The sequence below is a fragment of the Brienomyrus brachyistius genome, chromosome 21, assembly GCF_023856365.1.
Source record: "Brienomyrus brachyistius isolate T26 chromosome 21, BBRACH_0.4, whole genome shotgun sequence".
Taxonomy (NCBI): Eukaryota; Metazoa; Chordata; class Actinopteri; order Osteoglossiformes; family Mormyridae; genus Brienomyrus; species Brienomyrus brachyistius.
The window spans coordinates 18935453-18961069 of record NC_064553.1 but is presented as its reverse complement, the minus strand read 5'-3'; the positions used below and the strand labels follow the sequence as shown (position 1 = coordinate 18961069).

The 25617-nt window shown below is 37.8% G+C and overlaps 1 protein-coding gene across 3 annotated transcripts in view; it reads left to right on the top strand.

Annotated features, from left to right (window-relative positions):
• The window catches only part of smg7 (SMG7 nonsense mediated mRNA decay factor), a 54167-nt gene that overhangs the window by 4929 nt on the left and 23621 nt on the right, over window positions 1-25617 (top strand). For all 3 annotated transcript variants that reach the window (XM_048989542.1, XM_048989543.1, XM_048989544.1), the window contains 13 exons: window positions 5419-5450; window positions 6922-7039; window positions 7275-7407; window positions 7522-7693; window positions 7800-7871; window positions 12558-12708; window positions 15112-15247; window positions 16697-16859; window positions 23513-23669; window positions 24052-24122; window positions 24506-24566; window positions 24669-24785; window positions 25586-25617. The exon at window positions 25586-25617 is cut by the window's right edge and continues 377 nt beyond it. In XM_048989542.1, the coding sequence (XP_048845499.1) occupies window positions 5419-5450; window positions 6922-7039; window positions 7275-7407; window positions 7522-7693; window positions 7800-7871; window positions 12558-12708; window positions 15112-15247; window positions 16697-16859; window positions 23513-23669; window positions 24052-24122; window positions 24506-24566; window positions 24669-24785; window positions 25586-25617 (1415 nt within the window). The remainder of the gene's footprint in view (window positions 1-5418; window positions 5451-6921; window positions 7040-7274; window positions 7408-7521; window positions 7694-7799; window positions 7872-12557; window positions 12709-15111; window positions 15248-16696; window positions 16860-23512; window positions 23670-24051; window positions 24123-24505; window positions 24567-24668; window positions 24786-25585) is intronic.

Below are 25617 nucleotides of genomic sequence, written 5' to 3'. Positions count from 1 at the left end.
AGAGAACTTACAAACAACATAGCATTAAGAAGGCTTTGGGGAAACTCACCCCTTGGGAATACAGGAGTGATTATGGTTCATTGTTTAGTAGTTCACCATTAAGATGTTTCACTGTCTGCTACATTAGGTTAAATGGAATGTACCAGTCTGAGTTATTATTCGTTAATACCTGCTTTAGTCTTAGCAATGAAACGTATTAAAACTAGATACTGTCTAGTTTTTAATACGTTTTTTAATGCAGAATATTTCATTAACCCCAACTGGAAATGCAGCTTATTGGCAGAAAATGGCAGAGCCTGCATTTTTTCATGTCTGTGTCCACCAGTTGTGTATTTGGAAACAGGCAGTGTCAGTAGTTGGGCATCAGCCCAACTAATTGCTCTTTGCACCTTTATCACTATGAAAACTTTATTGTAGTGTGTGCTAACCTTGGATGCTTGGGCAAGCAGTGGGCTGCGACCTGGAGGAGTAAAACTTACTTGTAACGTCGCAAAGAAGTGGAAAAATGCACATTCCAGCAAAAGTGGCTAGAAGATCAAGAATTTAGTACACGGTTGCAGCCTATTGGTCAACATGGAGAAGGATTTTGCAGCATTTGTTAAAAAAAAAAAGTATTTAATCTAAGTACAATGGGTGTCAATTCCGATAAATATCGTATGCAGACTGACAGCCACAAATCGGCTGTAAAACACTGCACAGAACATATAAGAACGCCGGCGATATCTTCTGCCCAGTGATATGATTGGTGTGAGGAGTTCGGTAGAAGGTAATAGTTCCTACATTAAACTGCTCGCTACAAAGTCTGTGGATTATCTCGACTAACCAGGTCATGATTTCCGGTAAGAGACATTGCCTTTGAATTTTTCAAGTGTATTTTTCTGGTGCTTTAATAACTACAGAAAGAATGCCATTCATTTGCATTATAGTCAATGGAAGGCCAACATTTCTGTGGTTGATGTCTCCAAAACTAGGCAACTCCCAGCAGAACAACCTAGGTTGATAGATAGCACTAAAGCCCCTTTGAAACATATTTTTGAATTGCCCCTTTAAGATCCAGCCTTTAAGTGCAGAGTTTGTTTTTTCCTTCACTGTCCAGACAGATAGAATTTGGTGTTGTAGTTGAAGGTCACGTGACAGTTCAATTTACACGAACAGAAGCTTGGTGGCTTTTCAAATCATTACCTGATTTTTCTGTATGTCTTGCATTCAACATCTAATGAAGATGTACTTCATTAATTCTATTTTGAAATATCTGCAAAAAAATCTTTATTACACTCATTAATCTGTAAAAGAAAACACAACACAGCATGACTGTGCCAAACATATGATTGATCCAAGACCGACATATCAACTTATGACAACAGAAAGGAAATGCTCAATTGGCCATTCAATTAAGGTAACCCAAACAGCCATACCAAAAGGGCTAGTGGGGTACTGTTTTGGTACTTTGGGTTGGTACTTGAAATGCTTTCTTTGTTGAATGGTTATACAAATAGCCTGCCTCTGAAATGCAACACAAAGATGTCTTGAAAACGGCTGCAAAATCAGAAAACGACAAACAAGGTAAAATAAAAATAACAACAATGGACAAATGAAGTGACTCGAGCTTTAACTGCGATCTGGTTGGAAGAAGCAGAGATCAGGATCGCATACAAAGAAATAAGGTATTTTGTATATTGTACTAGGACATCATGGTATTGGAAAATTTCTAAGTATTGCAATGTGATTTTGTTGTAATAAATATTGGGGTAAATGCTTGGGCATGATGCAGAACACCTAGTTTGGGTACACACTTAGACTGGTCCCTAAGGCATACAGAGCTGAACTGTGGGATCATTTTGGTTTTTACAATAAAGAATCATACTTTGGGTTTGGATGATGCCAGCATTACACCTAACAACTTTTCAGGCGATTTCAGTTTCACAAAAAAATTTGTAGCACACTTCCGTCATCTCAATCGTTAGGTGTAAAGTTGTCAAAATAGCTGTCTTAAGTCAGTCTATCTAGCGTCTTGATTAAAATCAAACGTGTTTAGTGTTTTTGTTAGTTTTAAGTCTGAGCTCATACAATTGGACTTGGACACTTTCCACAAGACGTTCTAACTCCTTGAAGTTCCAGGGGTCTCCTGCATATTGGTAGTGGCTCCCTGACTCCCATAAATGATAAATATACCAGATTTTTTACTTTTTTTTTTTTTTTTTTTGCAGCAAGTGTACGTGCACATGAGAGAGTGAGAGAGAGTATGTGTGGGAGAGAGACAGACAGAGAGTGAGTGACAGGTGTAGTGACGGTGAGAGAGATCTTTGTATTAGCCTAAACTGTTATACTGATGTCAGGTATACAGCATAGGCTAATACAAAGTGCAAGTGTTGCGTCTATGTGTTTGTTTCAGTGGTGTGGATTCAGCTTGTGTAAGTGTAATTTTGCCTTAAAACAGCCTCACATGCTGGCTTTTCTCCAATTCAATGCAGAACTGTGATTGTAAAATTTAGTTGTAAATTTTAAATTTAGAAGAATTGTCTGGTTTACTTGATTTAGGGAAACTGATCTAGTTTTGGTATATTTATTTGCTACTACATGGCTAATCCTTGGTTTTAAATTTTACCAGGACAAATGAATGTTGGATTTAAAAAAATCTTTTTCACAGGAAATTTCATTAAGAGTGCATTTTTCAATAAAGTGTTCAGCTTTATTGTCTTGATTGTTAGCAAATGCATGGAATAACCTCAAGCTAAATTTAAAAACTGATAGCTGATACCAAATAAGAGTTATTTGGAAAATTGAAGTTTGTTCCAACTCTGATTATTCATTTCAATAATCGGTAGATTAATCGACTATCAAAATAGTCATTTGTTGCAGCCCTATTGCAAACATTTGACGTATCAGAAACCACTGTCCGTAACAAATCTCTTCTGCTCTATGAATGGAACACTGATGGGCTAATGGTTAGGGATGCGCACTTGTAATTGAAAGATTGCTGGTTTGAATCCCCGACCAGCAAGATACCGCCCCCATGTACTACTCCCCAGGTGCTGAATTAGCTGCCCCCTGCTATGTCATGATGGGTAAAATGCAGAGGATGCATTTTGTTGTGCCTGGTGTGGTGTCAACAATGATCACTGATCACCCAATTCTAATTTCTAATTTTCTAAATTCTGATTCACTTCCTCCTATGGTGTCTCAGCTGTTTGGCATATCATGCAATTTTGAGCTTCAGGTTATGCCTAACTAATGATAAAAAGCTTTGACAATCAATATAAAACTAATACACACATGAAAAAGCAAACACACAAAAGCAATAAACATGAAAATTAATTAGCACTCTACTCGTATTGAGGTGAGCTGATGGTATATTGAAAGTGTCAGTTGAGGAGGAGGAATGGAGGGTTTATAGTTTGGAAGGACGTGCCTTGATCCGTACAAGTTGTAGCAGGTCTGTTTTGTTTTGCCATGTTCCAAGTTTTCAGTCAAGTTGCGGCTAGATTAGATTTTTCCTTTTCTGACCCGTTCGACGTCCAAATTGGTAGAGCTGACCGTGTCTCAACCCATACAAGTTTTAGCAGGAACATTTGAGTTTCAAGATTTCAGTCAAGGTACAAGTTTAAAAAAAAAAACTTCATTCGACATCTGAGTTGGTCAAGTTAAGAGTTCCAAATTTCTACTGTAATTATAATGTGATGTATGTTGCAGGTGGTGTACTCTGTCACATTTATGCAAAATTTAGGCATTCCTGTTCCTTTAAGTTTGATTTGCTTTTGGAAGGAAACCGGAGTATCTTCCAAAAAAGTGCAGACACACAAAGTGTGAGCATGCAAACTCCACAAACCCACGGCGGTGTGCGGTGACAACGATACCCATTGTGCCCCTTAATCGTTTGTGATGTGCCATGTTAATATTGACGTGGCATTTCATAGAAGGTAAATTTAAGTAAAATAATTGAAGCCAAAGTGATGACACAGAGAGCCTAGGCTACTCCAAGAAAAGGACACGTGGTTAACTTCCTGTTTTTAGGTTCATGGACGTCTTTTAAAATGTTGCATTGCAGTTGTGCTCTTTTTCTTTCTTTTTTTAAAGTTCTGCCATGACTGCATTTTCATTCACTTTTAACGTTACGTACAGTTCCTCCAATCCTTAATAGTAGTAATGCATAATGTCATACATATTGTGAATGTTGCTTACAAAAGACCTATGCTAGCTGATTTATTTTTAACAATGTTACTTAGTGTCCTTAGGTGGTGTTTTTAGAATTCCTTAAATATGAGGTGTTAGATGGCCAAGAATCATTTTAAAAGTTGGTTTCTTGAAGGATTTTGGTTAAGTTCTGTTTTTTTTCTGTTAACCTCTTATACTGGAAATCAAGGCTGCTGGTAGTTGATTAAATTGGCTTTGTGGACATCATGGACAAGACTGGGCAGTGAGTTTGTGGGTAGCAGTATTACTTTCCAGCTCCCGGGCTCAAATCCTGCCTATTCTCATCTTAACTTATTCTGTTGCTTTGGTCTTGCAGTCCACTAACCTGATGTTTTTTTTTTTTTTTATAAATGAACTAATTTTATTATACTGTGTTTAAGAATGTGCTGCTGAGTATTTATCAAATGGAGATTGGATTGACATTGACAAAAGAACCTTTTCTATATCCTTTCATGTTAATTGGCTCTAATGTGTTTGATTTAGTGTTGTGTGGGAAGATGTAGTTTTATGTCTGTGATCATGTTGAGTGTTTAAAGTTGGTTTTTCTCTTTAATGTTGGTTCATTTAATAAGATTTGTCCAGATGTCTGTCCCCTTTGCTCCCTTTAGTCATTTGATTTTTGTTGTGATTATTGTACGAGTAAAAATTTTGTTTCTGGTAATTCATAATTTTTTTTTTTTAAATGCCAGGTTTATTATATCAGTTTCTCTTTCCTTTATTATATTAAATTCCTTTTGTAACCTAACTAACATCTCACTTTGTGTGCCTCTTTTTGTAGGACTGTGAAATTGTTTGTTTTATTTCTCTCTCTCTCTCTCTCTATATATATATATTATAGAATTATAATCATCCATAAAAACCAAACTCTATTTCTATAATTCTTATTACTCTGATTTCTGATATGCAAACCAGCAGAGAAGAGGGATCTGTGCCACCTCATTAAGATCCCTACTGCGATTTAGATTAGGTTTATAGCCGTGTACCATAGAAGCTTGTTTGAAATGGAAAACTTTGATGGTGTTGCTACTTATTCATTGCTCAGTACTGGCTCAAGGTGGAGTAGTGTGTACCTTGAAAGTTAAGAAAATAAAGGCAAGGACTAAATAATAGAATGACTGATCATTCCACTGTATCCTCAGGGTCTAAATTGAGATCTTTTCATTGTTGAGTGAGTGTCTGTTAATTGTAAATGGGTTATTTTACTTTTATTTTTTGTTTACTTCACAGGCAAGCTGAGGCGCTGAAGGCTGATATGACGGGTATGTTTTTCAGTAATTTTTATAAAGTTTTATAGGTAATATTCTTTACACTATCAAGGGTTGGGCTAATCATTCCTTATTTGAACCTTTGCTTAAATAGTGAAGTTTAATATTTTCCATGATTCTTTACTTTACTTGAGAAGACAGTTTGAGGATATATATTAGGAGAGGAATACAGATGCTCCTCTACTTAACTTTCAACTTACGAACTTTCAGACATACGAACGAAGAGGACTGTAAGTCCAAATTGTGTTTATTGGGCTCCCGCTTCCTGTCTGCAACATCAATTTTTTTTCTGTGCACCAATTCCGCCTAGTATGACTTCTGTCCACTACTCCCGCCACGCAGCAGCATAGCGTGCGTACTCCAGGCATCCTAGTTTTTAGTACTTGCGTATACCCTTAAAATGAAGTTGAATAACAACTTCAGAACACTTCAAGTTACAAACGGCCGTTCGGAACGTATCTCGTTTGTAAGTAGTTGAGCGTCTGTACTGCCTTTTGGAAGGAACCGTGGCAGCAATATCAAAGATTATACTCTCTGTCATATATACATTATCCACGCATATATAAACCATGAAAATATGCATCGCATTGCACCAAAAATCTGTAGTATTAAAGAATTCCAGCTGTACTCAGTCTGATGCACAGCCCCTGTTTTGCTCATTCGCAAACTCTTTTTGTGTTGCACATTATGCAGGGTTAAATAAAATGACACTCTTTCCACTTCATTTAGTGTGACACATTATATTTAAAGAAATCTAATCAGCAGAACACTAGTCATCAATTGACCTATTTTGAATCATTATTTGGTCCTTGCCTCTCATATGGCAGTCACTTTGCTTTGATCCGCAAGAGCATCATGTTATAAATTGCTTTTCATTATCAGTAATAACCTTAATGATACTTTTGTGTATTAAATATCTTACTTTAACGTGAGATTCTTGCACTCTCCAGCATTGTGGAGCAGGCACTTCAGCTTTTAGTGACCATAACAGTTTATTTGCTACTGTTTCTCACTGGAGTAACACACAGGAGTAGATTTCAGTTTCAGCATTAGAGCTCAGTAAGCTGCTGCTGGACTACCTGTGATATTATAGTTAATGCTTGACAAATCAGCTGGCTGTTATACATTTTTCAGTTGCTGTGCTCCCCAATAAAGCACTAATGCTGAAAAGCCTTTGTCTAATCATGAACTGTTTAAAAGTATTTATGCTTATCTAATTGTTAGCTAAAATTTTGGCTACACATTTGGAAATTGTTGAAATTATGCATATCATGACTCTTCCATAATGAAACATTTATTTTGGCTATGTTGCAGAAGACTCTATGCCTTGTATTTGTTCTGTGTTCTTCAGAACTTCTCTGTTCTTTTTGTGTTCTTGGAACACTGTCGGTGAACACTTGCTACCCCGATTTCTTCATTCCTAATATGTGAACTTTCTCAATTTTTACTCTCTTGTTTCTGGCAGATTCAAAGTTGGGTCCAGCCGACATCTGGACATCTCGACAGGCTCTGCAAGATGTATATCAGAAGATGCTGGTCACGGATCTGGAGTACGCTTTAGATAAAAAAGTGGAACAAGACCTGTAAGCTTTTTAAAAATATATGAAAGCAAAATTTGTCTTCCTTTCATGCATGTAGTGATGTTTTATTTCCACAAAGTTTTTAAACTAATAGCTGATCAAAGCCTCTATAAATGTTGTAAACCTTATCTATCACCATTTTTTTGTGAAGTACCATCTTATTTTCTGCAATATAATGCATACAGGCCACTCATCCATCAAGCGATCATTTTCCCGCTAATCTGTTCTGTTTTTGCAGTTGGAATCATGCATTTAAGAATCAAATAACTACCCTACAAAGTCAAGCCAAGAACAGAGGCAACCCTAACCGGAGTGAAGTACAGGCCAACTTATCCCTGTTTCTTGAGGCAGCTAGTGGATTCTACACGCAAGTAAGTCCTGAAACCCTGCACGTCCTTAATTGTTATTGTTTGTTGCTAACCTTTGTAGCCTGTGTTTTAAAAACTGGTCATCTCAGAGTTACTTATTCCCTGGTTTCTTTGCAGCTACTACAGGAACTGTGCACTGTCTTCAACGTGGATTTACCCTGTCGGGTGAAGTCGTCTCGACTTGGGATTATTAGCAATAAACAGAGCAACACCAGCGCCATTGTCAAACCCCAGCCAAGCTCTTGCTCCTACATCTGCCAGCATTGTCTTGTGCATCTTGGAGACATTGGTAAGGAAATGACTATTCTGTTGAGGAAAATGAATTGCACTGAGAAGTGAAATAGATGGATGCCTGTGTTGCCTTTTTCCTAGCAGCTTTTTATTTGTCTTTCAAGCACGATATCGCAATCAAACCAGTCAGGCAGAGTCCTATTACAGACATGCAGCTCAACTTGTACCCTCAAATGGTAAGTGTGGAATTTTGTTTTATTCGTATACCCAAACAAGTTATATCCTTCTCAGTTGTTGCCTTTTTTTAAAAAAAAATTAACTGTCGATCTCAAGGCCGGATTGGAACTGACCAATCAAATTGATGGACGACTGTAGCTTACTTGAAAGCAAAGACCAGTTCAATATTTGTGTCAAACGCATATCTTTGCTTGGAATTTAAGAATTTAAGAATGCAATGACAGAACCAGGCTAACCCATGATTCTGGACGTTTCTGGGAATTCATGGAGTATCAACATACAAGGCCAGTCAGGCTTGTGACCTTGCTCAGATGTTATGATTCGAAATTTATTAAATACTGTCTATTACATTCTATATGTCTATATCCCAGGCATAGTATTTTATCCTCTAGCAACAAGGTGTTGTAGCACCTGCTATTATTTGTTCATTTTTGAGCTAGGTGGTGTCTTTCCAGAATTCATAATATGTGAAGGGTGTGTTGGGTATGGGTGTGTTGGGTATGGCTGCGAGATTTTCACATTGTTCTTATACAGGGAGAATGGTCACAAATCCCTGAGTTAGCTGAGGTTATAACAAATCAGCTGTAAATCTCTGATCTCCCCTCGTGGGAGACTGAAAGATTAAGAGCTAATTGGGTGACTGGTAGGATGTCATCTCTCTGGTATAGGATGGACTGTTGCTATCTAATGAGAAGCATCCTAACCTCAAACTGTTTGCACTTACTTTGGGGAAATTAAACCAATAAAAACCAGAGGTGCAACAATGTAGCTTCAGCAAATGAGTGACATGGTTAATTTCAGTTCTGATTAATTCATTTCAGCCTAATATAAATTTAAATATACTGTGAAAGAGGGATATATTTTAAATGAACATGTAGAACACAGTTCTGTTATAACGCTACCAGGAAGAGAAACGGCACTGATGTGTAGACTGACACCACTGAATTTACAAGGTTAGAGTTGTATCCCTGTTACACACATAGTCTTGCCTGTGGTGTTTCCTCTCTCATCATTCATGTATTAAGCCTGGTTCAGAGTTTGCTTCATGGTGAATTAAATAATGGCATAGGAAGTAGGTTTCTGTCATTCATTGGAACAACAAAAATTCCTCTCTCTTTAGCCTCGTTTCCACCAACGTGGTGTTAGTGCCAGGCTCTTCGCCAATCCAGCACTGGTTCCACCACAAAAAAAATGGCCCTGGGTCAGAAACAACAGCTCCAATATGGCACCACAGAACAGCTGGGCTCAGAGTGTGCAACGTTATGTCAGCGAAAGTGGGACAGGCTATGGCGTCCAAACCTTCCATATACCCGGAATATTCTATCTATAACCGATATAGTTGCTCTAATAACGGTGGTGTTGGCAGTGAAAAACCTTCCAGTTTATTAGCAGAATGAGTTTACATAGTTTTTTTTTTTATTCAGAGAAAAATGAAAGATCGATGTGTTGGCCAGATTTAATAAGTATAAATATGTCGCAGGTCGAATAAATATGGCATTTGAGTGGCGAAGAAATTAGACGGCAAAGTTCAGTTTTTCACAGTTTTTAGTATTACTGCACGATCCTTAAAAAGACAGCAGTAAAACGGCAAGTGAGCTAACAGGGAGCCTTTACGGAGACAAAATGTCATAATAGTTTAAACACTATGGATTATATTTACTGAAAATAACATTTTACATAAAATATTAACTTCTACTCAAACACTAATTCACATAAATGATGTAATGATACGTCGTGTTTTATATTCTGTGAAAAACGGAAAAGAGTGATTTGCTGGCCATATTTAATAGTAAAGTATAAATATGTTTTAACAAAGTATAAATATGTAACCGGTTGAATAAATAAAATATTGTGGCAAAGGGATCATGATGAGGACTTTTATTTCACAATCCATAAAAGGACAACGGTAAAATAGTGACCATGAATAAACTCTGAATACAGGCAATGGAGACAGGGCACTGTCATGCTCCAGAAACCTTTTTTTTTCAGTTCGGCAAAATAAATCCAATAAACAAAATAAAGATTAACCTTTACTTTCACTTCTGTCTACGTAACATTTTTTTCCGTTCTTTTTTTGAAACTGGTGGAAACACAGGCTGATTCTCAAAAGGAGCCAATCAAGAACCAACCCGGCACCACGTTGGTGGAAATGAGGCTTTTGTATTGCAACTGCTTATGGAATGCGAGGCTGTATTGCCATATGATACAGGATGTTATCAAAATTGCTTGTCGTGAACATGCAGTCGTCACATTGCAAAAACCGAGTCAGCTGAGTCAAGATCATCAATGTTTGATAAAATATTTTTACTATGTCTTAGGAAATAATTATTACACAATCGCTTCTCCATTCATCTGCATAAAAGTAGGTAGATGACACAGAACTGTTTGACTGGTGCTTGCTTAATGACGACACCTTGTTTCATTTCTGAAGCGTTCCATACCACCTGCTCTACTTGTACCTCGCACGTCTGCACATGCTTATGAGCAGCATTACACGTCACGGTAAATTATACGACAGTGCTCGATTTGTACTACAGGCGTCCCTGGCCACTTCGACTTTCGCGGCTTCACTCTATCGCGGATTTTTGTATATTCATAAAATTGATCGAAACATTGAAAATGATACATCACTACGCATCAGAAGCATCTTTCCGCTTCATAATTAAATGTACAATAATAATGATATTTGTAACGTATAATATGAGTGTGATTGTCATGACCTGCCTGTACGATCCTCTTGTGCACCACGCCCCCTTATTAACCACGTGTGCAACCCCAATTGTGACCAGCTGTTTTCTGTCAGTTTGATTCATCTGGTAAGTCTAACCCCAGGTCTGTCATTGACGTTTTGATGTTGCATGTTCCTGTGTCCGGCATTTGGAGTGATATACCCTTCCTGATTCCTCGTCTCCCCGTTCCTGCTTCCAGCAATCGTAACAGTAATGGTGACTAGAGGGTGTTATTTCATGTCTAATAATGTTAAAAACCGTATTTAGAAGGTTGTAAACAGGTTTTCTGTACTCTAACTACAAAAATATTTGATTTATAAATAAAGAAACCTACTTTGCAAAAATTTACTTATCACAGTAGAGTCTGGAGCTGATTAACCGCGATAAATGAGGGCCGACTGTACTTTTGTTTGACATTTCCATGACCCAACCTGATCCCGTTAGTATTTCTTTTCACTACATCAAGGTCATATTATGGGCAGCTTGTGAGCGACCTCCACCAGCCCAGAATGGGATATTCAGCTAAATATTCCAGATTTGGATTCTTTGTGTTCTCTGTCTGTTCATTGAAAATGATCTGCATCCGGTTTAGTTTGCTGCATATGTATGCAATATAGTATGTGTGAAACTATACTAAATCGGGTAGGTGGTACGGATCCCGTAGTGACACCACTAACTTTATCTAGAGGCATTTAACTTCTTATTTGCTATATCTCATATCTGCCCAGGATAGTTTTTGTTTACAAAGCTTGATAGACAAGTTTGACTTTTATTTATATGTTTCAGTATTCAATACTAAATTCTTCATAAGGTGTATATGTATTACGAAACTATGATTAAGGTAACTCTAGGCTGATTAGTGTTATAAAATGAACAAGAAAAAGACAAATAATTGCTCACAATTATTTGTATGACTATTAATCCTCAGCTAAAATTTCATGATTGTGACAGCCCTAGTTACCAAGCTCTGCAATATGTGCAAATATTTTGGATTCCATGGAGATGATGTTGAGCAAAAGTAAGTGAATTGACAGCACTGCTTTGAGTCTGGTGGTGACTTGAAGTCAACACCACCAACTTATTTGACAGACTCTAATAGATAATATATAATAACCAGCTCTTTTTGGCTAAGGATTATTATTGGTAATGTTTCAACTCATTTTTTGTTACATAAATATTGCAATATCTATCGCAAAAATGTCAGACATCAGTGTTTTTTTTTTTTTTCCCCCTCCAATATTGTTCAGTCAGTTTCAGGTACTTTTTTGTCAGTTACAACTATTACATGTCTTTTTTATGTTGTGTATTTTTTGTTGTTCTGCACTCTACACATCACATACTCTCACATAGGTAAGAAATCGTGTTTTGAGAGGTAACAGTTACTCTCACTCAACCTGTGTGTTGTAATCGATATGCTGTGCACTGTAAAGCTCTTGCAGATATTCTTTTTGGAAAGAATGATCCATGAAGCCTTGTGGAGTTCTCTTGACGTGTCCCAGATGTGGTTGAGAATGATGGATAGCCGAGTTGGAACATGACTGGTTATCTGAGTATCTCGGAATTAAATTCCAAGTAATTTTATACAGCTTAATGTAAATTTCAGTCTCTGTTGAAACAAAAAATGAACAAACTAATAGTGTGCCTTAATAGATGAATCATGCAATGGGAAACAGATTATGTGAAACTTGCTGTGAGATTAAAGAACTTACACTGTACTTTAAATAAAGTTTACTTAAAGCAGGGTTCTCCAGTTCCAGTCCTGGAGGGCCACAGTCGGCAGATTTCCCTGTTTAGACACTTTAGGCAGATACTTATGATGTTTGTTCAGGGAAGTCTGTACTAGCTTCTGGCCCTCTCAGACCCGATTTGGGGAATCCTGCCCTAAAGGGTTCTTGCCCTTTGTCATGTCTTTGCATTGCTTCACTTGGCTTCTAACCCCCCTTCTTTTTCACACAGGGCAGCCCTACAATCAGTTGGCTATACTGGCCTCCTCCAAAGGGGACCATTTGTCAACGATTTTCTACTACTGCAGGAGCATCGCGGTCAAATTCCCCTTTCCAGCTGCGTCAACCAACCTGCAGAAAGCCCTCTCCAAAGCCCTAGAAAGGTAGTATGGCGAGGTAACACTCGTTGCCCCATTTGCTCAAAGGTTTTACCCTGTGTTTATTAATTTGGCCTTGCCCTACATTTCTGTCTAATCAGAGAGCATTTTTTCATAGGCATATGGAAGTTTTGGCAATATTCTTCCTGTTTAATACTTCAGAATTTAGAATTTGGTGATCAGTGGTCATTGTTGACACACCACAGCACACAGTGCACAACAATGAAATGTGTCCTCTGCATTTAACCCATATGTGACATCATGACAGCAGGGGGCAGCTAATTCAGCACCCGGGGAGCAATGCTTAGGGGTGGTACCTTGCTCAGGGTACCTCAGTGGTGACTTGCTGGTCCGGGATTCGAACGAGCAATCTTTCAATTACAATTGCGCTTCCCTAACCATTAAGATACCACTGCTCAGAGTAACTCATAAAAATCTAAAGAATTCCTGTTTGGCGAGTGAATACTTTGTCTGTTTGAATGACATCAGATTCCTGAATGACAGAACAAGTCCTGTAGCCTAGTTATGCTAGTTTTACACCACAGGCCAAAGCCAGAATCTGTTACTCTCAGCAAGATGTCAGAGTTCAGAATTTCTGTAAAGGTCGATGTTGATTTGGATCTTCCTTTTAACTACCTGACTGACTACCATACTCTAACAGTACTGATTTTAGCAGGGTTATTACAACCTTCTTTTATACGTCCAAAGCTTTTGAAAAACAGCCATTGCTGAAGTGGATACCTCAATAAAGATCTTTCAGTGTCTACCCATGTAGATGAAGCCTTGTTTGACACCCAATCAGAAATACACCTTAAATGAGAACACGACTGATATATCTTTATCTTGAAAAATCCATCCAGAGTTATCACTGAAATATTTGTGTAGGGCTGGGCGATATGGAACGAAAATCATATCTCTATATTTTTAGCTGAACCATAATATACGATATATATCTCAATATTGTTTTCCCATAAAGTAATAACAAATACAGTTCCAAGTCAGAGCCAAATGTCCTCAATGTCACATGGGAAGCTGTACGTGTACATGGAAAAAATAGCTCAATGTCGATTTGTCCTACCTTACTACTTTCCGACAGATATATCTATCGATCGGTGATACCTTACCAAAAATGTTATTGTCATTTTTATGGGCTGAAACTGAAAGTGGATAATCCAAAAAATAAATATGTAACTTGTCTAAAAAACATGAACTAATGTAATGTAAGCAGTCTGAAATACCTTATAAGATTAAGTGTTAAAACATGTCAGGTATTTTGACATACAGCATAGTAAATCAGTGTGATCGTGACAGTAAAGTGTGATCGATGTATTTAATAAAATATTTAAAATGTATGAAGATTGAAAAAGCAGAAATAAGCCATAACTCCAACGCAAGGTAGGATAGATCCATGGGTGGTTCTTCAAGCACGAGAAAAGGGGCTTGATTTCATTGTGCACAGGGGCAGTACCCAAAGGTAGGACATTTCCATGGGTTAGGATGAAATGTTAGAACACCGACATATATTATTTTACCAACCAGGGGGTAACTAAGCAGGATTTCTTCCTTAGCCAGATAACTTGGTAATCTGGGCTAAATGGACTATATAATCGTACACTTAAATGTTGCTCAGATTGCCTTAAATCTGACAATTTATGCAGCTAAACAAGAAATCCTGCTTCGTGAAATACCCCCCAGCTCCTATTCGTTTGCTTGCCGAATGGGTGGGTGAGTGAGTAGCAGGGTGCAGTTTTGTAGGAGACAGACAGGGTGAGGAGAAATAGGCAAAGTGGCAGCACTAATGAATATAATTTTAAAGCAACAAACTATATCGGTATAAACAATATTGTCTCATCATATATCTTGTATGAAAATATATCGATATATCGTTTTTCCGATATATTGCCAAGCCCTATATTTGTGGATGATTGTAAATGTAAATAAGGTGCATCTTTGGCTCACAGATCTGAAAAAGTATTAGGAACAAATCCATAAGCCTAATGTGTAGTAACTGTTGAATAGCTATCAGTTCTTTGCTTCCACAGCCATATAATGGACATATTGTCGTGCATTACCTATTATTTAGGTAAAATTAAACTCTATAATATTGCATTGATTTACTACTGTGATTTGCCTGGCTGATACTATGTCTGCTGTTACAGAAAATTAATGAACACCCTTCTGACCAATCACATGAGAGAATTCAATAGTGTTGGAATCAAAATAATAATCTTGAATAAAGTTTTATGTATTATTAATGGTAAACTACAGTGCATTTTAAGTTTTGCTTTGGTCTGAAAATATGTTTGTATTAAATGTATAGGAATTGCCTATCATTGATGTCTTTGTGTTGCACTGAAATTTTAAAGTGACACTTCCAAATACTGAAAATTAAATTTCTGGTCGTTTTAGCCGCGATGAGGTGAAAACCAAGTGGAGCGTTTCTGATTTCATCAAAGCCTTTATCAAATTTCATGGCCACATCTACTTGAGTAGGAGCCTTGAGAAGCTCAGTGGCCTGAGGGAGAGGCTGGAAGATCAATTTCAGGTAATTTTTTTTTTTTTTCTAAATGATTTCTATATTAAATTCAGAATGTAATGCCATTTTGGTCTGCCAGCCTAAAACATTTGAAATCTTGATGCAAATAATTATTTTAAAACTTGACATCTTTTGGTCTTTAGCCTGAAATCAAATTATTTAAAATATTAATGGTATTTCTTTAGCTACTTAGCTGGTATCACTAACTACTTTAGAAACTGGTGGACGGGGGGTGCCCTTCCAATTAAGAAAATGAGGTACAGTGCCCCACTATGAGAAGCAGTTTCCTGTACATGCCATAAAAGTAGACGAGTAATGTGTACCCTCTGTGTGTTCCTATGTGTATGAACATGTGATGTCTAGGTTGCCTCTGTAGTCCACAAACATTAGTTGAACAATCTTAACAGGGACTACTTCACCAAACAGTGTACCATTCTACACATTTTGGGGAGGGGGGTGGCACATGTCATGCAATAAGTGCCTTTTTAATTTTTTTTGCCTCGCCTTCCAAATAGTCCACCACTCATTTAGGTCTGGTTTATTTTGAATTGCAGTCCTGGTGTTGCATATAACTGTTTCTCAAATTCTTCCGGGACCTCCAAATGTTTTTGTTGCTTCAAAAAGGACCAATTTGAGAAACACTGGCATATAGGATATGATTTAAAAAAAAAAATACACCAAAAGGTCCATTTGCTGTTTTGTACCTTATTAAGAATATTGACATAGTTTTAGAAATAATTCTTTTTGTCCATCCATGCTAATTGAGAATTTCTGTTCATGTTGCTGAATAAATGAAATGGTTTGACGCTGTTGGGCAAACAACTAGCAGTTCAGCTTTTGGTAGAAGAGTCTTGTCTGTATACTTCCTTAATAGGTAACACTTTGACTGAGCACAAATAATGTACTGTGCTATTAGTTTGTTGTTAATACATAACTACGTCTTGGCTACATACTGATCTTATGTTAATTCATCATTAATGAATTGTGATGCATCTTATCTCAAGCAGTTACTATGTTTCTTACCATATCTATTAATTCTGTAAACCTTTATGAACTACTGAAGGAACTACTGAAAGAGCAAATCATGAATAAGACAAGTTAAATACTGAATATCTTATCTTAAGTAGCAATTATATTTGTTCTTGATTTGTACTTCAGAAATAACCGAGTTATTACCAAATATTTGTGCCCATCAAATGAAGTGTTACCTCTTAATGTGAAATGTGTGCATAATGTCATTTGATACCTTTTTAAATTGGGTGTCAGCATATGGATTAACACTCAAGAATGACAATCCATTACAAAAAACCACCATGCATCTCTGACCTGTTGGCATTTGCTTTTTAAATTGCCCAAAATGATGACACCATCTGTAAACTTAAAGCATTTTAGCAGCCTTGAGGACATGGTTTCATAGAATTACAGTAACACTTGTTTTCCCCCTGACTGTTGTTGTAGATGCTGATTCTTCAGAAAGCATTCAGCTCTCAGCAGCTCGTCCACATCACGGTCATTAATCTTTTTGGCCTCCATCACCTGAGGGACTATGGCAGTGAGGCAGATGAGCAGAACTTCAGCCCTGATGAACAGATCAGCTGGGTCCAGCTCCTCGCACTCTTCAGTATGTACCCTACTTTTTTAGAAGAATGTTCCTTTTCTGCTGCTGTTGAGTTATCGCCCTCTTTGTGCTTGAACTCTGAAGACTTAGGGTGGTTTTCCAGCTCGCCAGGTTCGGTGCATGTAGTTTATGTACTTCATGGTGTTGGTTTTTCACTGGCGTAAAAACTGGTACCGTAGTCGAATGACATCACTACGTGAGGCGGGATATTTTGTACTGAATTTGAAAAATGGTGATATATTTTAGGGCTGAATGATGTGCAATATTAATACCAACATCGCATTGTTAAGCAAATGCAATTCCTGCGTAGCTAGTAAGGTAGATTAACCTAAGGTAGATTTCTTTCAATTCTGAATGGACATTATAATGCATGGAGTTTGTTTTACTAAAGCATCTTTATTCTGTCATAGAAAAAAACCATCGCTTGCTCTGCAGTTTTTACTTATTCCTTTTATAGATTAGCTAATTTATGTTTAAAAATCAGTTTAAAGTTTACCCCTGCTTTTGCATGAGTGCTGCATGTATTCTTGGAGACAATCATAATCATTTTCTTCCTTGTGCTTTAAATTTTGTGAGAAATATATGCTGAACTCCTTTTTGCTTCCAGCAAATCCAGTATTTATTACAACAAAATCATATCGCGAAGACATCACGCTATATACACTATATGCATGCTGTTCTAGTATATTAAGCAAACACTTTTTAAATTTCTTGTCCTGCAGTTGTGGGCTTTTTATTGTATGTGTTCTTCTTACCAGATCACATTTTTGTTTATCGTTGGTTTCGGAGATCATAACTGTTTTCGCGGCGTTTAAATCCCTTTTCAGTGGCAGGCTATTTGCATTACCAATTCATAAAGAAAGCGCTTCAAGTCCCCTCCGAAGGTGCCATAGTACCCCAGTTAGTTTGGCACTTTTGGTATTCGACCAATGGAAATGGGAAAGCACCAAAAATACCGTCACTAAAGTATTGTATTTGGTGCAGTGGAATAGTGTCCCTAGGGTTTAGCTGAAGCTGGATGAAACTTACACAGTTATGGAAGTCATAATCCTCATTTTTGGTTCGATCCGATCTATTCAGTATTTATATCTGAGTCCCCACCTGATCTTAATCTGAATTTTATTTTTAAATATTTAAATGTACATGCACGTACAGTAGGAGTCAGGGATGTAAAAGTACACACAAATCACAGTTTGGTATTTACCTTGGTTTTGAAGTCTCGGTTTGGTACAGTTTTGGTACAGCCGGCTTGAAAACAAAATATGAATTGTTTTTCTTTATTAAATAGTGGTTTACTGAACAAACTATGACTGTCCTTAAGTCTGTCAGTACTGCTGCAACCTACCAATAAAAAAAACAACTTAAAGTAAATTAAAATAAATATCCTCTCAAGTAAATAAAAATAAAATTAATTTCCGTTAAGGTGTACATTTAGTAAATTACCTGTACCTGATCCGTACTGTATTCACATTAGCAGCTTTCAGCTTCATGTTGGAACTGTGCAACACAAACATCTCAAAAAATACAGAGCATGGTGCAGCAGTATACTTCCTGAAGATGTATTTACAAGTGCCTGATTAAGTTTGTATCAAAGGATGTTCTTGCTACCTCCTCTCAAAAGGATGGCATTGCAAACATTTCAGGTAGCTGTTGGTTTATTTAGATTTTCCAGTTTAAAGAATTTCCACATGTAGTTTCAAGCCATGTGCCTCAAGCTTACTGTGACCTTCCAATCTGCATAACTGATGTAAATTAGGTGGACATGAGAAACAAACTATATAGGGCTTTGGTAGCCAATACTGATGAATAAAAGAATTCCTGAATTGACCTTAATTCCGATCTTTGATGTTGGCTCAGGACATCCCTGCAATCAGTCTCTCTCTCCTGAATTTAACCTTCAGCTAGCTTTGTCTGTCTTCATGGGTTGAGGCTATAAAAACATTTTGCATCCCTCTCCCACCATCACATAGGATTTGCTTGGTGCCTATCGCTAGAACCACAAAGCAGAGGACTCCCATAATGGCACCTTACTTCATTACAAGCCTCATGCGTAAACACTACGGGCAATTTAAATGCGTGTGTCTGGACTGTCGCAGGATAGTCAAGCACCTGTGGGGAGAAGATTCAAATTCTATATTGTACAACCATGTGGGTGTGAGGATACCAAGCAACCCAGTGAGCCAGCCCCTAAGGATTATGTGAATGTGTGATGTAGGATGATAGGCCTTTTCATTTAAAATAGGGGTTTTCAGAAGAGCTGAGGGGCCCTTACCTTTCGGCTAATACGTGATCACCAAGGACCCTGGGGATCCCGCTTTTAATGTTTGCAGTGAAGTATAAACTAACTATTAATTATTGGAAAAACAAAACACTCTCTGTGATCCTTCTACAACTGCACTGTGGACCCCTAGGTTGAAACCCTGTACTTACAATAAAGGAGCACGAGCATCAGCTGTGAAGATTAGTATTTTGATTTCAAACTGATGAAGTTATTTACATGCTCACTACATTGAAGAAACAACCCCAACTTGCAAGCTAAAGTCAGAGGTTTCAAGTTTAGACAACTACAGTGGACACTGCTTTATAGTGATCACGTCTGTCTGGTTGAAATAGATCACATAAAGCGGATGATCGTTATAACGGATTTATTTTCCTTTTTCTTTGTCTCCGGCAGCTAACCACCTGACATTCATATGTATTACGTGAATATAAGCTAATAGAATGGACAGCGTTGCTTTTGTCAGAATTTTATTGACTTTCAAAATACAGTACAGCTGTTTCAAGTGGTCTTCAAATTACAGTACATACTGTACAAATTAAATTACTGAACTATGAATAATTCAAATGTGCTATAATACTGAAGTGCTGGCGGTATCTGCATGTCCTGGCATGCATTGTGAGTGTGTGTATATAGCTCTGTGTATGTCTTGTTTATAGCCCATATTTGTATTTTTTAGTGTCGGTTCTTGTGTTGTGTATACGGTTATCTTGTGTGCCTTTATCTGTGCTTGTACTTGGTCCTTGCCTGATCCTCGCTTCTTAGCCATTGTGTAATTACCCACCATGTAAGCTTAGTGTGACTTCCCCGTGTTTCCCTGTCATTCATGGCTTTCATGTTATTGATGCTTGTTGTGCGGTCCCTTTAAGGAATAACATGACTTTTGTTAAATGACGGGAGAATGACTGACTTTTTCCCGTCAGGTTTTCTGTGCACACAGCATTAGCTAGACAGAAGCAGATGGGTTACTACAAGGCAAATTAGGCTAATTAAAGTAAAAAACAAAAGGATTAGCGTAGTTTTACATTTTCTGCATGTTATATAAAAAGACCCAAAATGAACACTGTAAGCAGACTACTTTATTACTATGAGACTGATTTAAACAGTATTTGTACAGCAATGATTCTGTCCAGGCTTTTTGATCCATACAAGAGGTTGATCACTATAACCTTGATCACTGTAAGCGAGTTCCACTGTATTTTGGCTTTGCTACTTCTGCATTTCAGAATTCAAATTCTAATAAAGGAAAATAGCACCCAAGTAAGAATATTTTTGTATGACATGGTGCCTTGGTCACTAGTTCGAACCCAGCTTTGGCAAAAATGGCCCAAGGGTCCGCTGACACATGGCAAGGCTCTTAACCCCCAGCTCCATGAGCACCAATGCAGGTGGCTGCCCTTCGCTGCCAAGCTCACTTTCACCTACATGTGTATCTGTGTGTCACAGAGAGCAAGATTGGGTAGGTGAGAAGAGACTGCTGCTTGCTGTGATTTCATATTTAAAATGTATTCCATTTAATTAAAACTAGTTTTAGCTTAGTGTTTATCAGGTTGCTGAGTATTTTATAATGCTTGAATTTTGCATAGAACTACTTAGATTGCTGGGACTGTGACTTAGTGGCTGAAACTGTTGCCTTACCCCAGCTGTCGGATGTTCTCCACATGTGGCATGGCTTTCCTCTGGCTCCTTGTTTTACCTGCCGTTTTAAAGTCTCCAATGGTGGGAACCAGGCCGTACCCAACCCGTACCGCAGAGGCACTAGTTGCAGTGCACTTCCTGCTTGCTTCAATTTTCCACTGCTGAAGGGTCGGCTCAGTAATGGCGTTGCCAGGTTTGGAGAGCGACAGTGACGTAAAACCAAAGTAACACTTGTTTACTGTTCACACGTTGTACATCCTGATTTTACTGTATGCTAATTTCTACTAGCACATCTGTAAGAATCACTGTTATTCCGCTAACGTTCGATGCTATCAGAAGCCAATGTAAATATGCATTACAAATTCATTCCATTTAGCTGTTCTTATGTAGGTACTTGGAAATTTCAAATTCTGAGTTATCATGAATGCATCAGTAAATTGTGATGCTATCAATCCATGCAAATCAACCAGAACTTTGTCTTCATGCATTTTAACCAGTCAGATGGTAGTGAGTGATGCAACCAGTTTGGTTTAGTCACACTTTAGGATCTGCTAGTAAGTAGGGCTATGTCAGCATGATTATGTATTGGGTACAGCTCACGTAATTTACAATGGAAAGCCGTCTCTTCACAGTTCGGCATGGGTACGGCTCAGTTCTTGGTAGTGGAAAAGCTACATATGTTGCCATAGTGTGTGCACTTTACTGGCATCCTGTCTTAAGTAAATCGTGTGTATGGGTGGACAGATGGATATCTAAGCTGTATTTTTTCTATGCTTCCCTGAACTTGATTCTTTTTAATATATAAATTTAACCTCAAATCATGTCCTGAGTATTGGTAGTTATTTTAAATCTGGCCTTCAGATTGAGGCATATCACTGAAAGATGAGCAAAAATATATAACACCACAAATGAACAAGGGTGGTTTCCACACACACATAATTAAATGGGCTGCTGTAATTAAAGCTTGATTATCAAAGCTTTTCATAATCACATTCAAATGTGAATCTAGTCACATTTGACCTTACTCCTTATTTTCTGGCATGTGTGGATATATATTGTTTTGGAGTTAATTTATTTTGATTATTTTAATTTATTTATGTCGAATGAGAACATGTTAATTTTTTTTTATCAAAGTCTGAAGCCAGACCAAATATGTATCCGGATAATGTGAGTTTTTCATACTCCAGTCCTATAGGTGGCAGTAAAGTATGAAATACACAAGTGTTAAATCTGAAGAAAATCTTGATACACACTCAGAGGCTTAAACACAATGCCTGTCTGACCTGGCATTCCTTACTGTGTGCACACAATGACCAAATACTTTAAACTCTGAACACTTCTTTGTAATTCATTTACATTGTCTGATTTTATGCTAACCAAAAATCCCAGATGCATGACATTCTTCACTTTAGAAAAAAGTATCGATAATTAGTCTAATCGGCCTATTCACAAGTTGCAATCATTATATTGGTTGCAACTTGTGAATAGGCTAATTTAGACTAATTCGTATGGTAATGCTTGGCATTAAGTGCATTTTCATAATGCATTCATTATGCATTCATAGAACATTCATAAACAGCATGTAAGTACACTTTAACATCCTAAAATCCCTTAACAGCTTTAATATACATTAATAACATACAATTATACAATTAGTATACAACCGTCTATGGACAAGGACCGGACTGGGAAACACCGTCTAATCCTTACTCCATACATGATGACTATACAATTATAATGTTTGTTGTTAATGTATATTACAGCTGTTGAGGGATGTTAGGATGTTAAGTTATACATACATGATGTTTATGAATGTTTTATCAATACATAATAAAGGTGTACTGAGCGTTTTATAAATGCAATATAAAAGCACTATGAAGGTGGTTAATGTAACATTAACGTTATCAGTCATTTTATACTTTAATGACATTGATACTTTACTGTGAAGTGAATTGAAATTTCATCAACAGTTCAACAGTTGTCATCTAAGGTTAGGATAAGAAACCACTTGTTCTACCTTAAAAATAATTTCAACGAAATAGTTAAGCGTTAATGTAGAACGGAAGATTTTACTGTGCAGTTTGAGATGTTCTGCTTTTCAAAAATCAGAAGCAGCTGGGGGATATGCGTTAGTTCAGTGATTCTCAACCCATGGATCGCGACCCCAATTTTGAGTCGCAGCAAGTTCAGAAAGCGTGCTAGGCAGAGTTGGAAATATAAGCATTTTAAAAACTGCAAACTCCTGTGCTGATCCACGATCAGATTTCCCAGCCCCAATCCTAGAATTAACCTATGTAAATACATCTTGGGTCTGCACATGCTTAGTGCAAAACCAGTGAACCCTCAACCAATCCAACAAACTAAACCACAGATGCTTAAATTAAAATTCAGATTTGTGCAATAGGCATTGTTTGTAATGTGGCTTAGAAAATAGAAAGCCATGTGGCAATTTTTTTTTTCTGTGACAAATGCGCAGAATGCACTGCGTGCTTAATCATAGCATTAATTTAAACCTATACTTGATATAGGGTCACGACTCGGCTGGCATGGTAAAAATTCAGTCCTGTCGGTAATATCTGGCTGTCTTTGTTTTCAGCCTTTATTCCTGTTGTTATGAGTGTTCTTATTAAAATTGTGAAACTTGTGAATGTGAATTTAAATTTAAATTAATTCTTTGCCTGCAAAATGCTGAAGCATCATTTTGCATGTTCCTGCTGCTTCCCCCCTCCCTCTGCCCTAGTGTCCTTCCTGGGTGTCATGTGCAGCAGGGCAGTGCTGAATAAGAACAGTGTGGAGATTCTAGGCGAGTGCCCTCTCCCAGCTATCAAGGTGTCCCTGGATTGGCTCAAACTGCGGCCTAGAGTGTTTAACGAGAGTCCTGTGGACAAGAAGCAGTAGTGAGTATTTCGTCCTCGTGTTACCTCTGAAGTCCTGTTACCTGTGTCACTCTCTCCATGCTTTTGTTTGCAAGCTTTTCAAATACTCTTTATTGTTTACTGTCCAGCTTGTGTTAATGTACTGAGTCTTTGGCCTGGAACTTAATTTCCCTCTGTTGTACAAAAACGTAAAGGTTATGTTATAGGAGGAAAATGCAAAATAGCATTGGTTTCTGAATTACTTAAAATTCACCAAGTGTTATCCAGAAACTTTGAAGTCCACTTCTTGAACATGCATTCCAGGCAATACTTAATGAGATGATGATTTTGGTAGGTGAATACAAGATTCGTTGTTTTTTCCCCCCCATTTTTACCATCATCAGTATTTCTCATTATATTACAGTATTTGGTCGTGGCTGGTTGCAATACTGAACAGTTTTCAGCCAAAGGAAGATGATGTCTCCTGTCCGTCAGGTATGTTTCAACATGTGTTGCTTTTGGTTAGTATATAGATTATTAAAGTATAAACATCTGGGAACTAATAATAAGCAGCCTTTACAGTCCTATAGTTAGTGCATAAAATATAGCTAATAATGGTTAATACCAGTAGATGACTGTAATTTACAGTACAGTGTCTGTTGGCTATGTAAACACAAGCAGCTTGGTCACTGATGTTTTTTTTTGCATACACTTAGTTACCATCAAAAGGTAATGCATTTGTGATAAATGTAGTGTTCTAACCTCAGATTATTCTTGTTTAACCAAACTGCACTGAGTGAAGTGTGTGGTTTGAGAGCCATAAGTACGTTGTCTCTGTGGTTTTAGTCATAAGCATGATCTCCCTGCCCTTCCTTTAGTCTTACCGCTTCCAGAGGAGTTTGAGCTGCAGGGGTTCTTGGCTCTCAGGCCTGCTCTACGGTATGCAGTTTCTATTCACACCATTTCTGCTTTTCTAATGTTTCTGTGCTGAGTGCTGAAGTATATGTCTGCCTTGGTCTTTTGGCCATTTTCTGAATCTAGAGCCCTGGATTTTTCGAAAGGGCACCAATCCATCAATGGAGACAAAGGTCTGCCCAGCCGGGCTCGTCACCAGAGGCTTATCAACCTCGGCAAGTGGGTGGCGGACAACCAGCCTGGGTAAAACTGCCGCACTTTTCTCTGCCACCTTAAAATCACCTCATTAAGAGATCGAGTCCTCAAAGTGTTCTCTATATTGATGATCTAGACATCATCTTTGGTGTGTTTCATTATGTTGAATAATAATTAATAACAATAATTAATAATAGGAAAGTAAAAATTCTTAGAGATGGTAGCAGAGCTGTGCGCATTTTCCATATAGCTGCAGTTGTACTTTCTGGTTTAATGTTTTTGAGAAATTGTAGAGGTTAGAGGGTATGTGGGGAGTAATGATTAGATGGAGTTGGGCAGTGTTTCCCAGTCCGGTCCTTGTCCACAGACGGTCCACATGTTTGCTCCCTCCCAGCTTCCTGCCAAACAGTCCACATTTTTGCTCCCTTCCTAGTCTCAAGACTAGGACTGGTCATCATACAAAGAACACAGCTAGAATTAAAGCCTGCAAAGCTGTTGTCTCCTGTTGAACCAAAATGACTAGTGAGCTGTAGTGTGTTAAATGCTGCCTAGCAGAATGTAATCAGAATGTAGTCACTGTTGTCAACACATTTTATGATACAGTACCCACTATGGCCCTTGCTGAAAACAGGAATGGATCCACAGTCAGTTTTAGCTCATTGCTTTTTTGGTGAAAAGCTTCACACGGACTAGGCCTGGTTTTGCTCTGACTTGCTAGTGGAGGAATTTGGGGGACTTAAGATGGATCTGTCTTTTCTTTATGCTTAATAGCTTGTGCAGCAGTGGTCTGTTCCCAACACTATTGAGTTTGTGGTTGGGATTTTAACATCTCTCTCTCCTTCATTTAGGTTGATCCAGTACCAAATCAATGAAGGCCTGA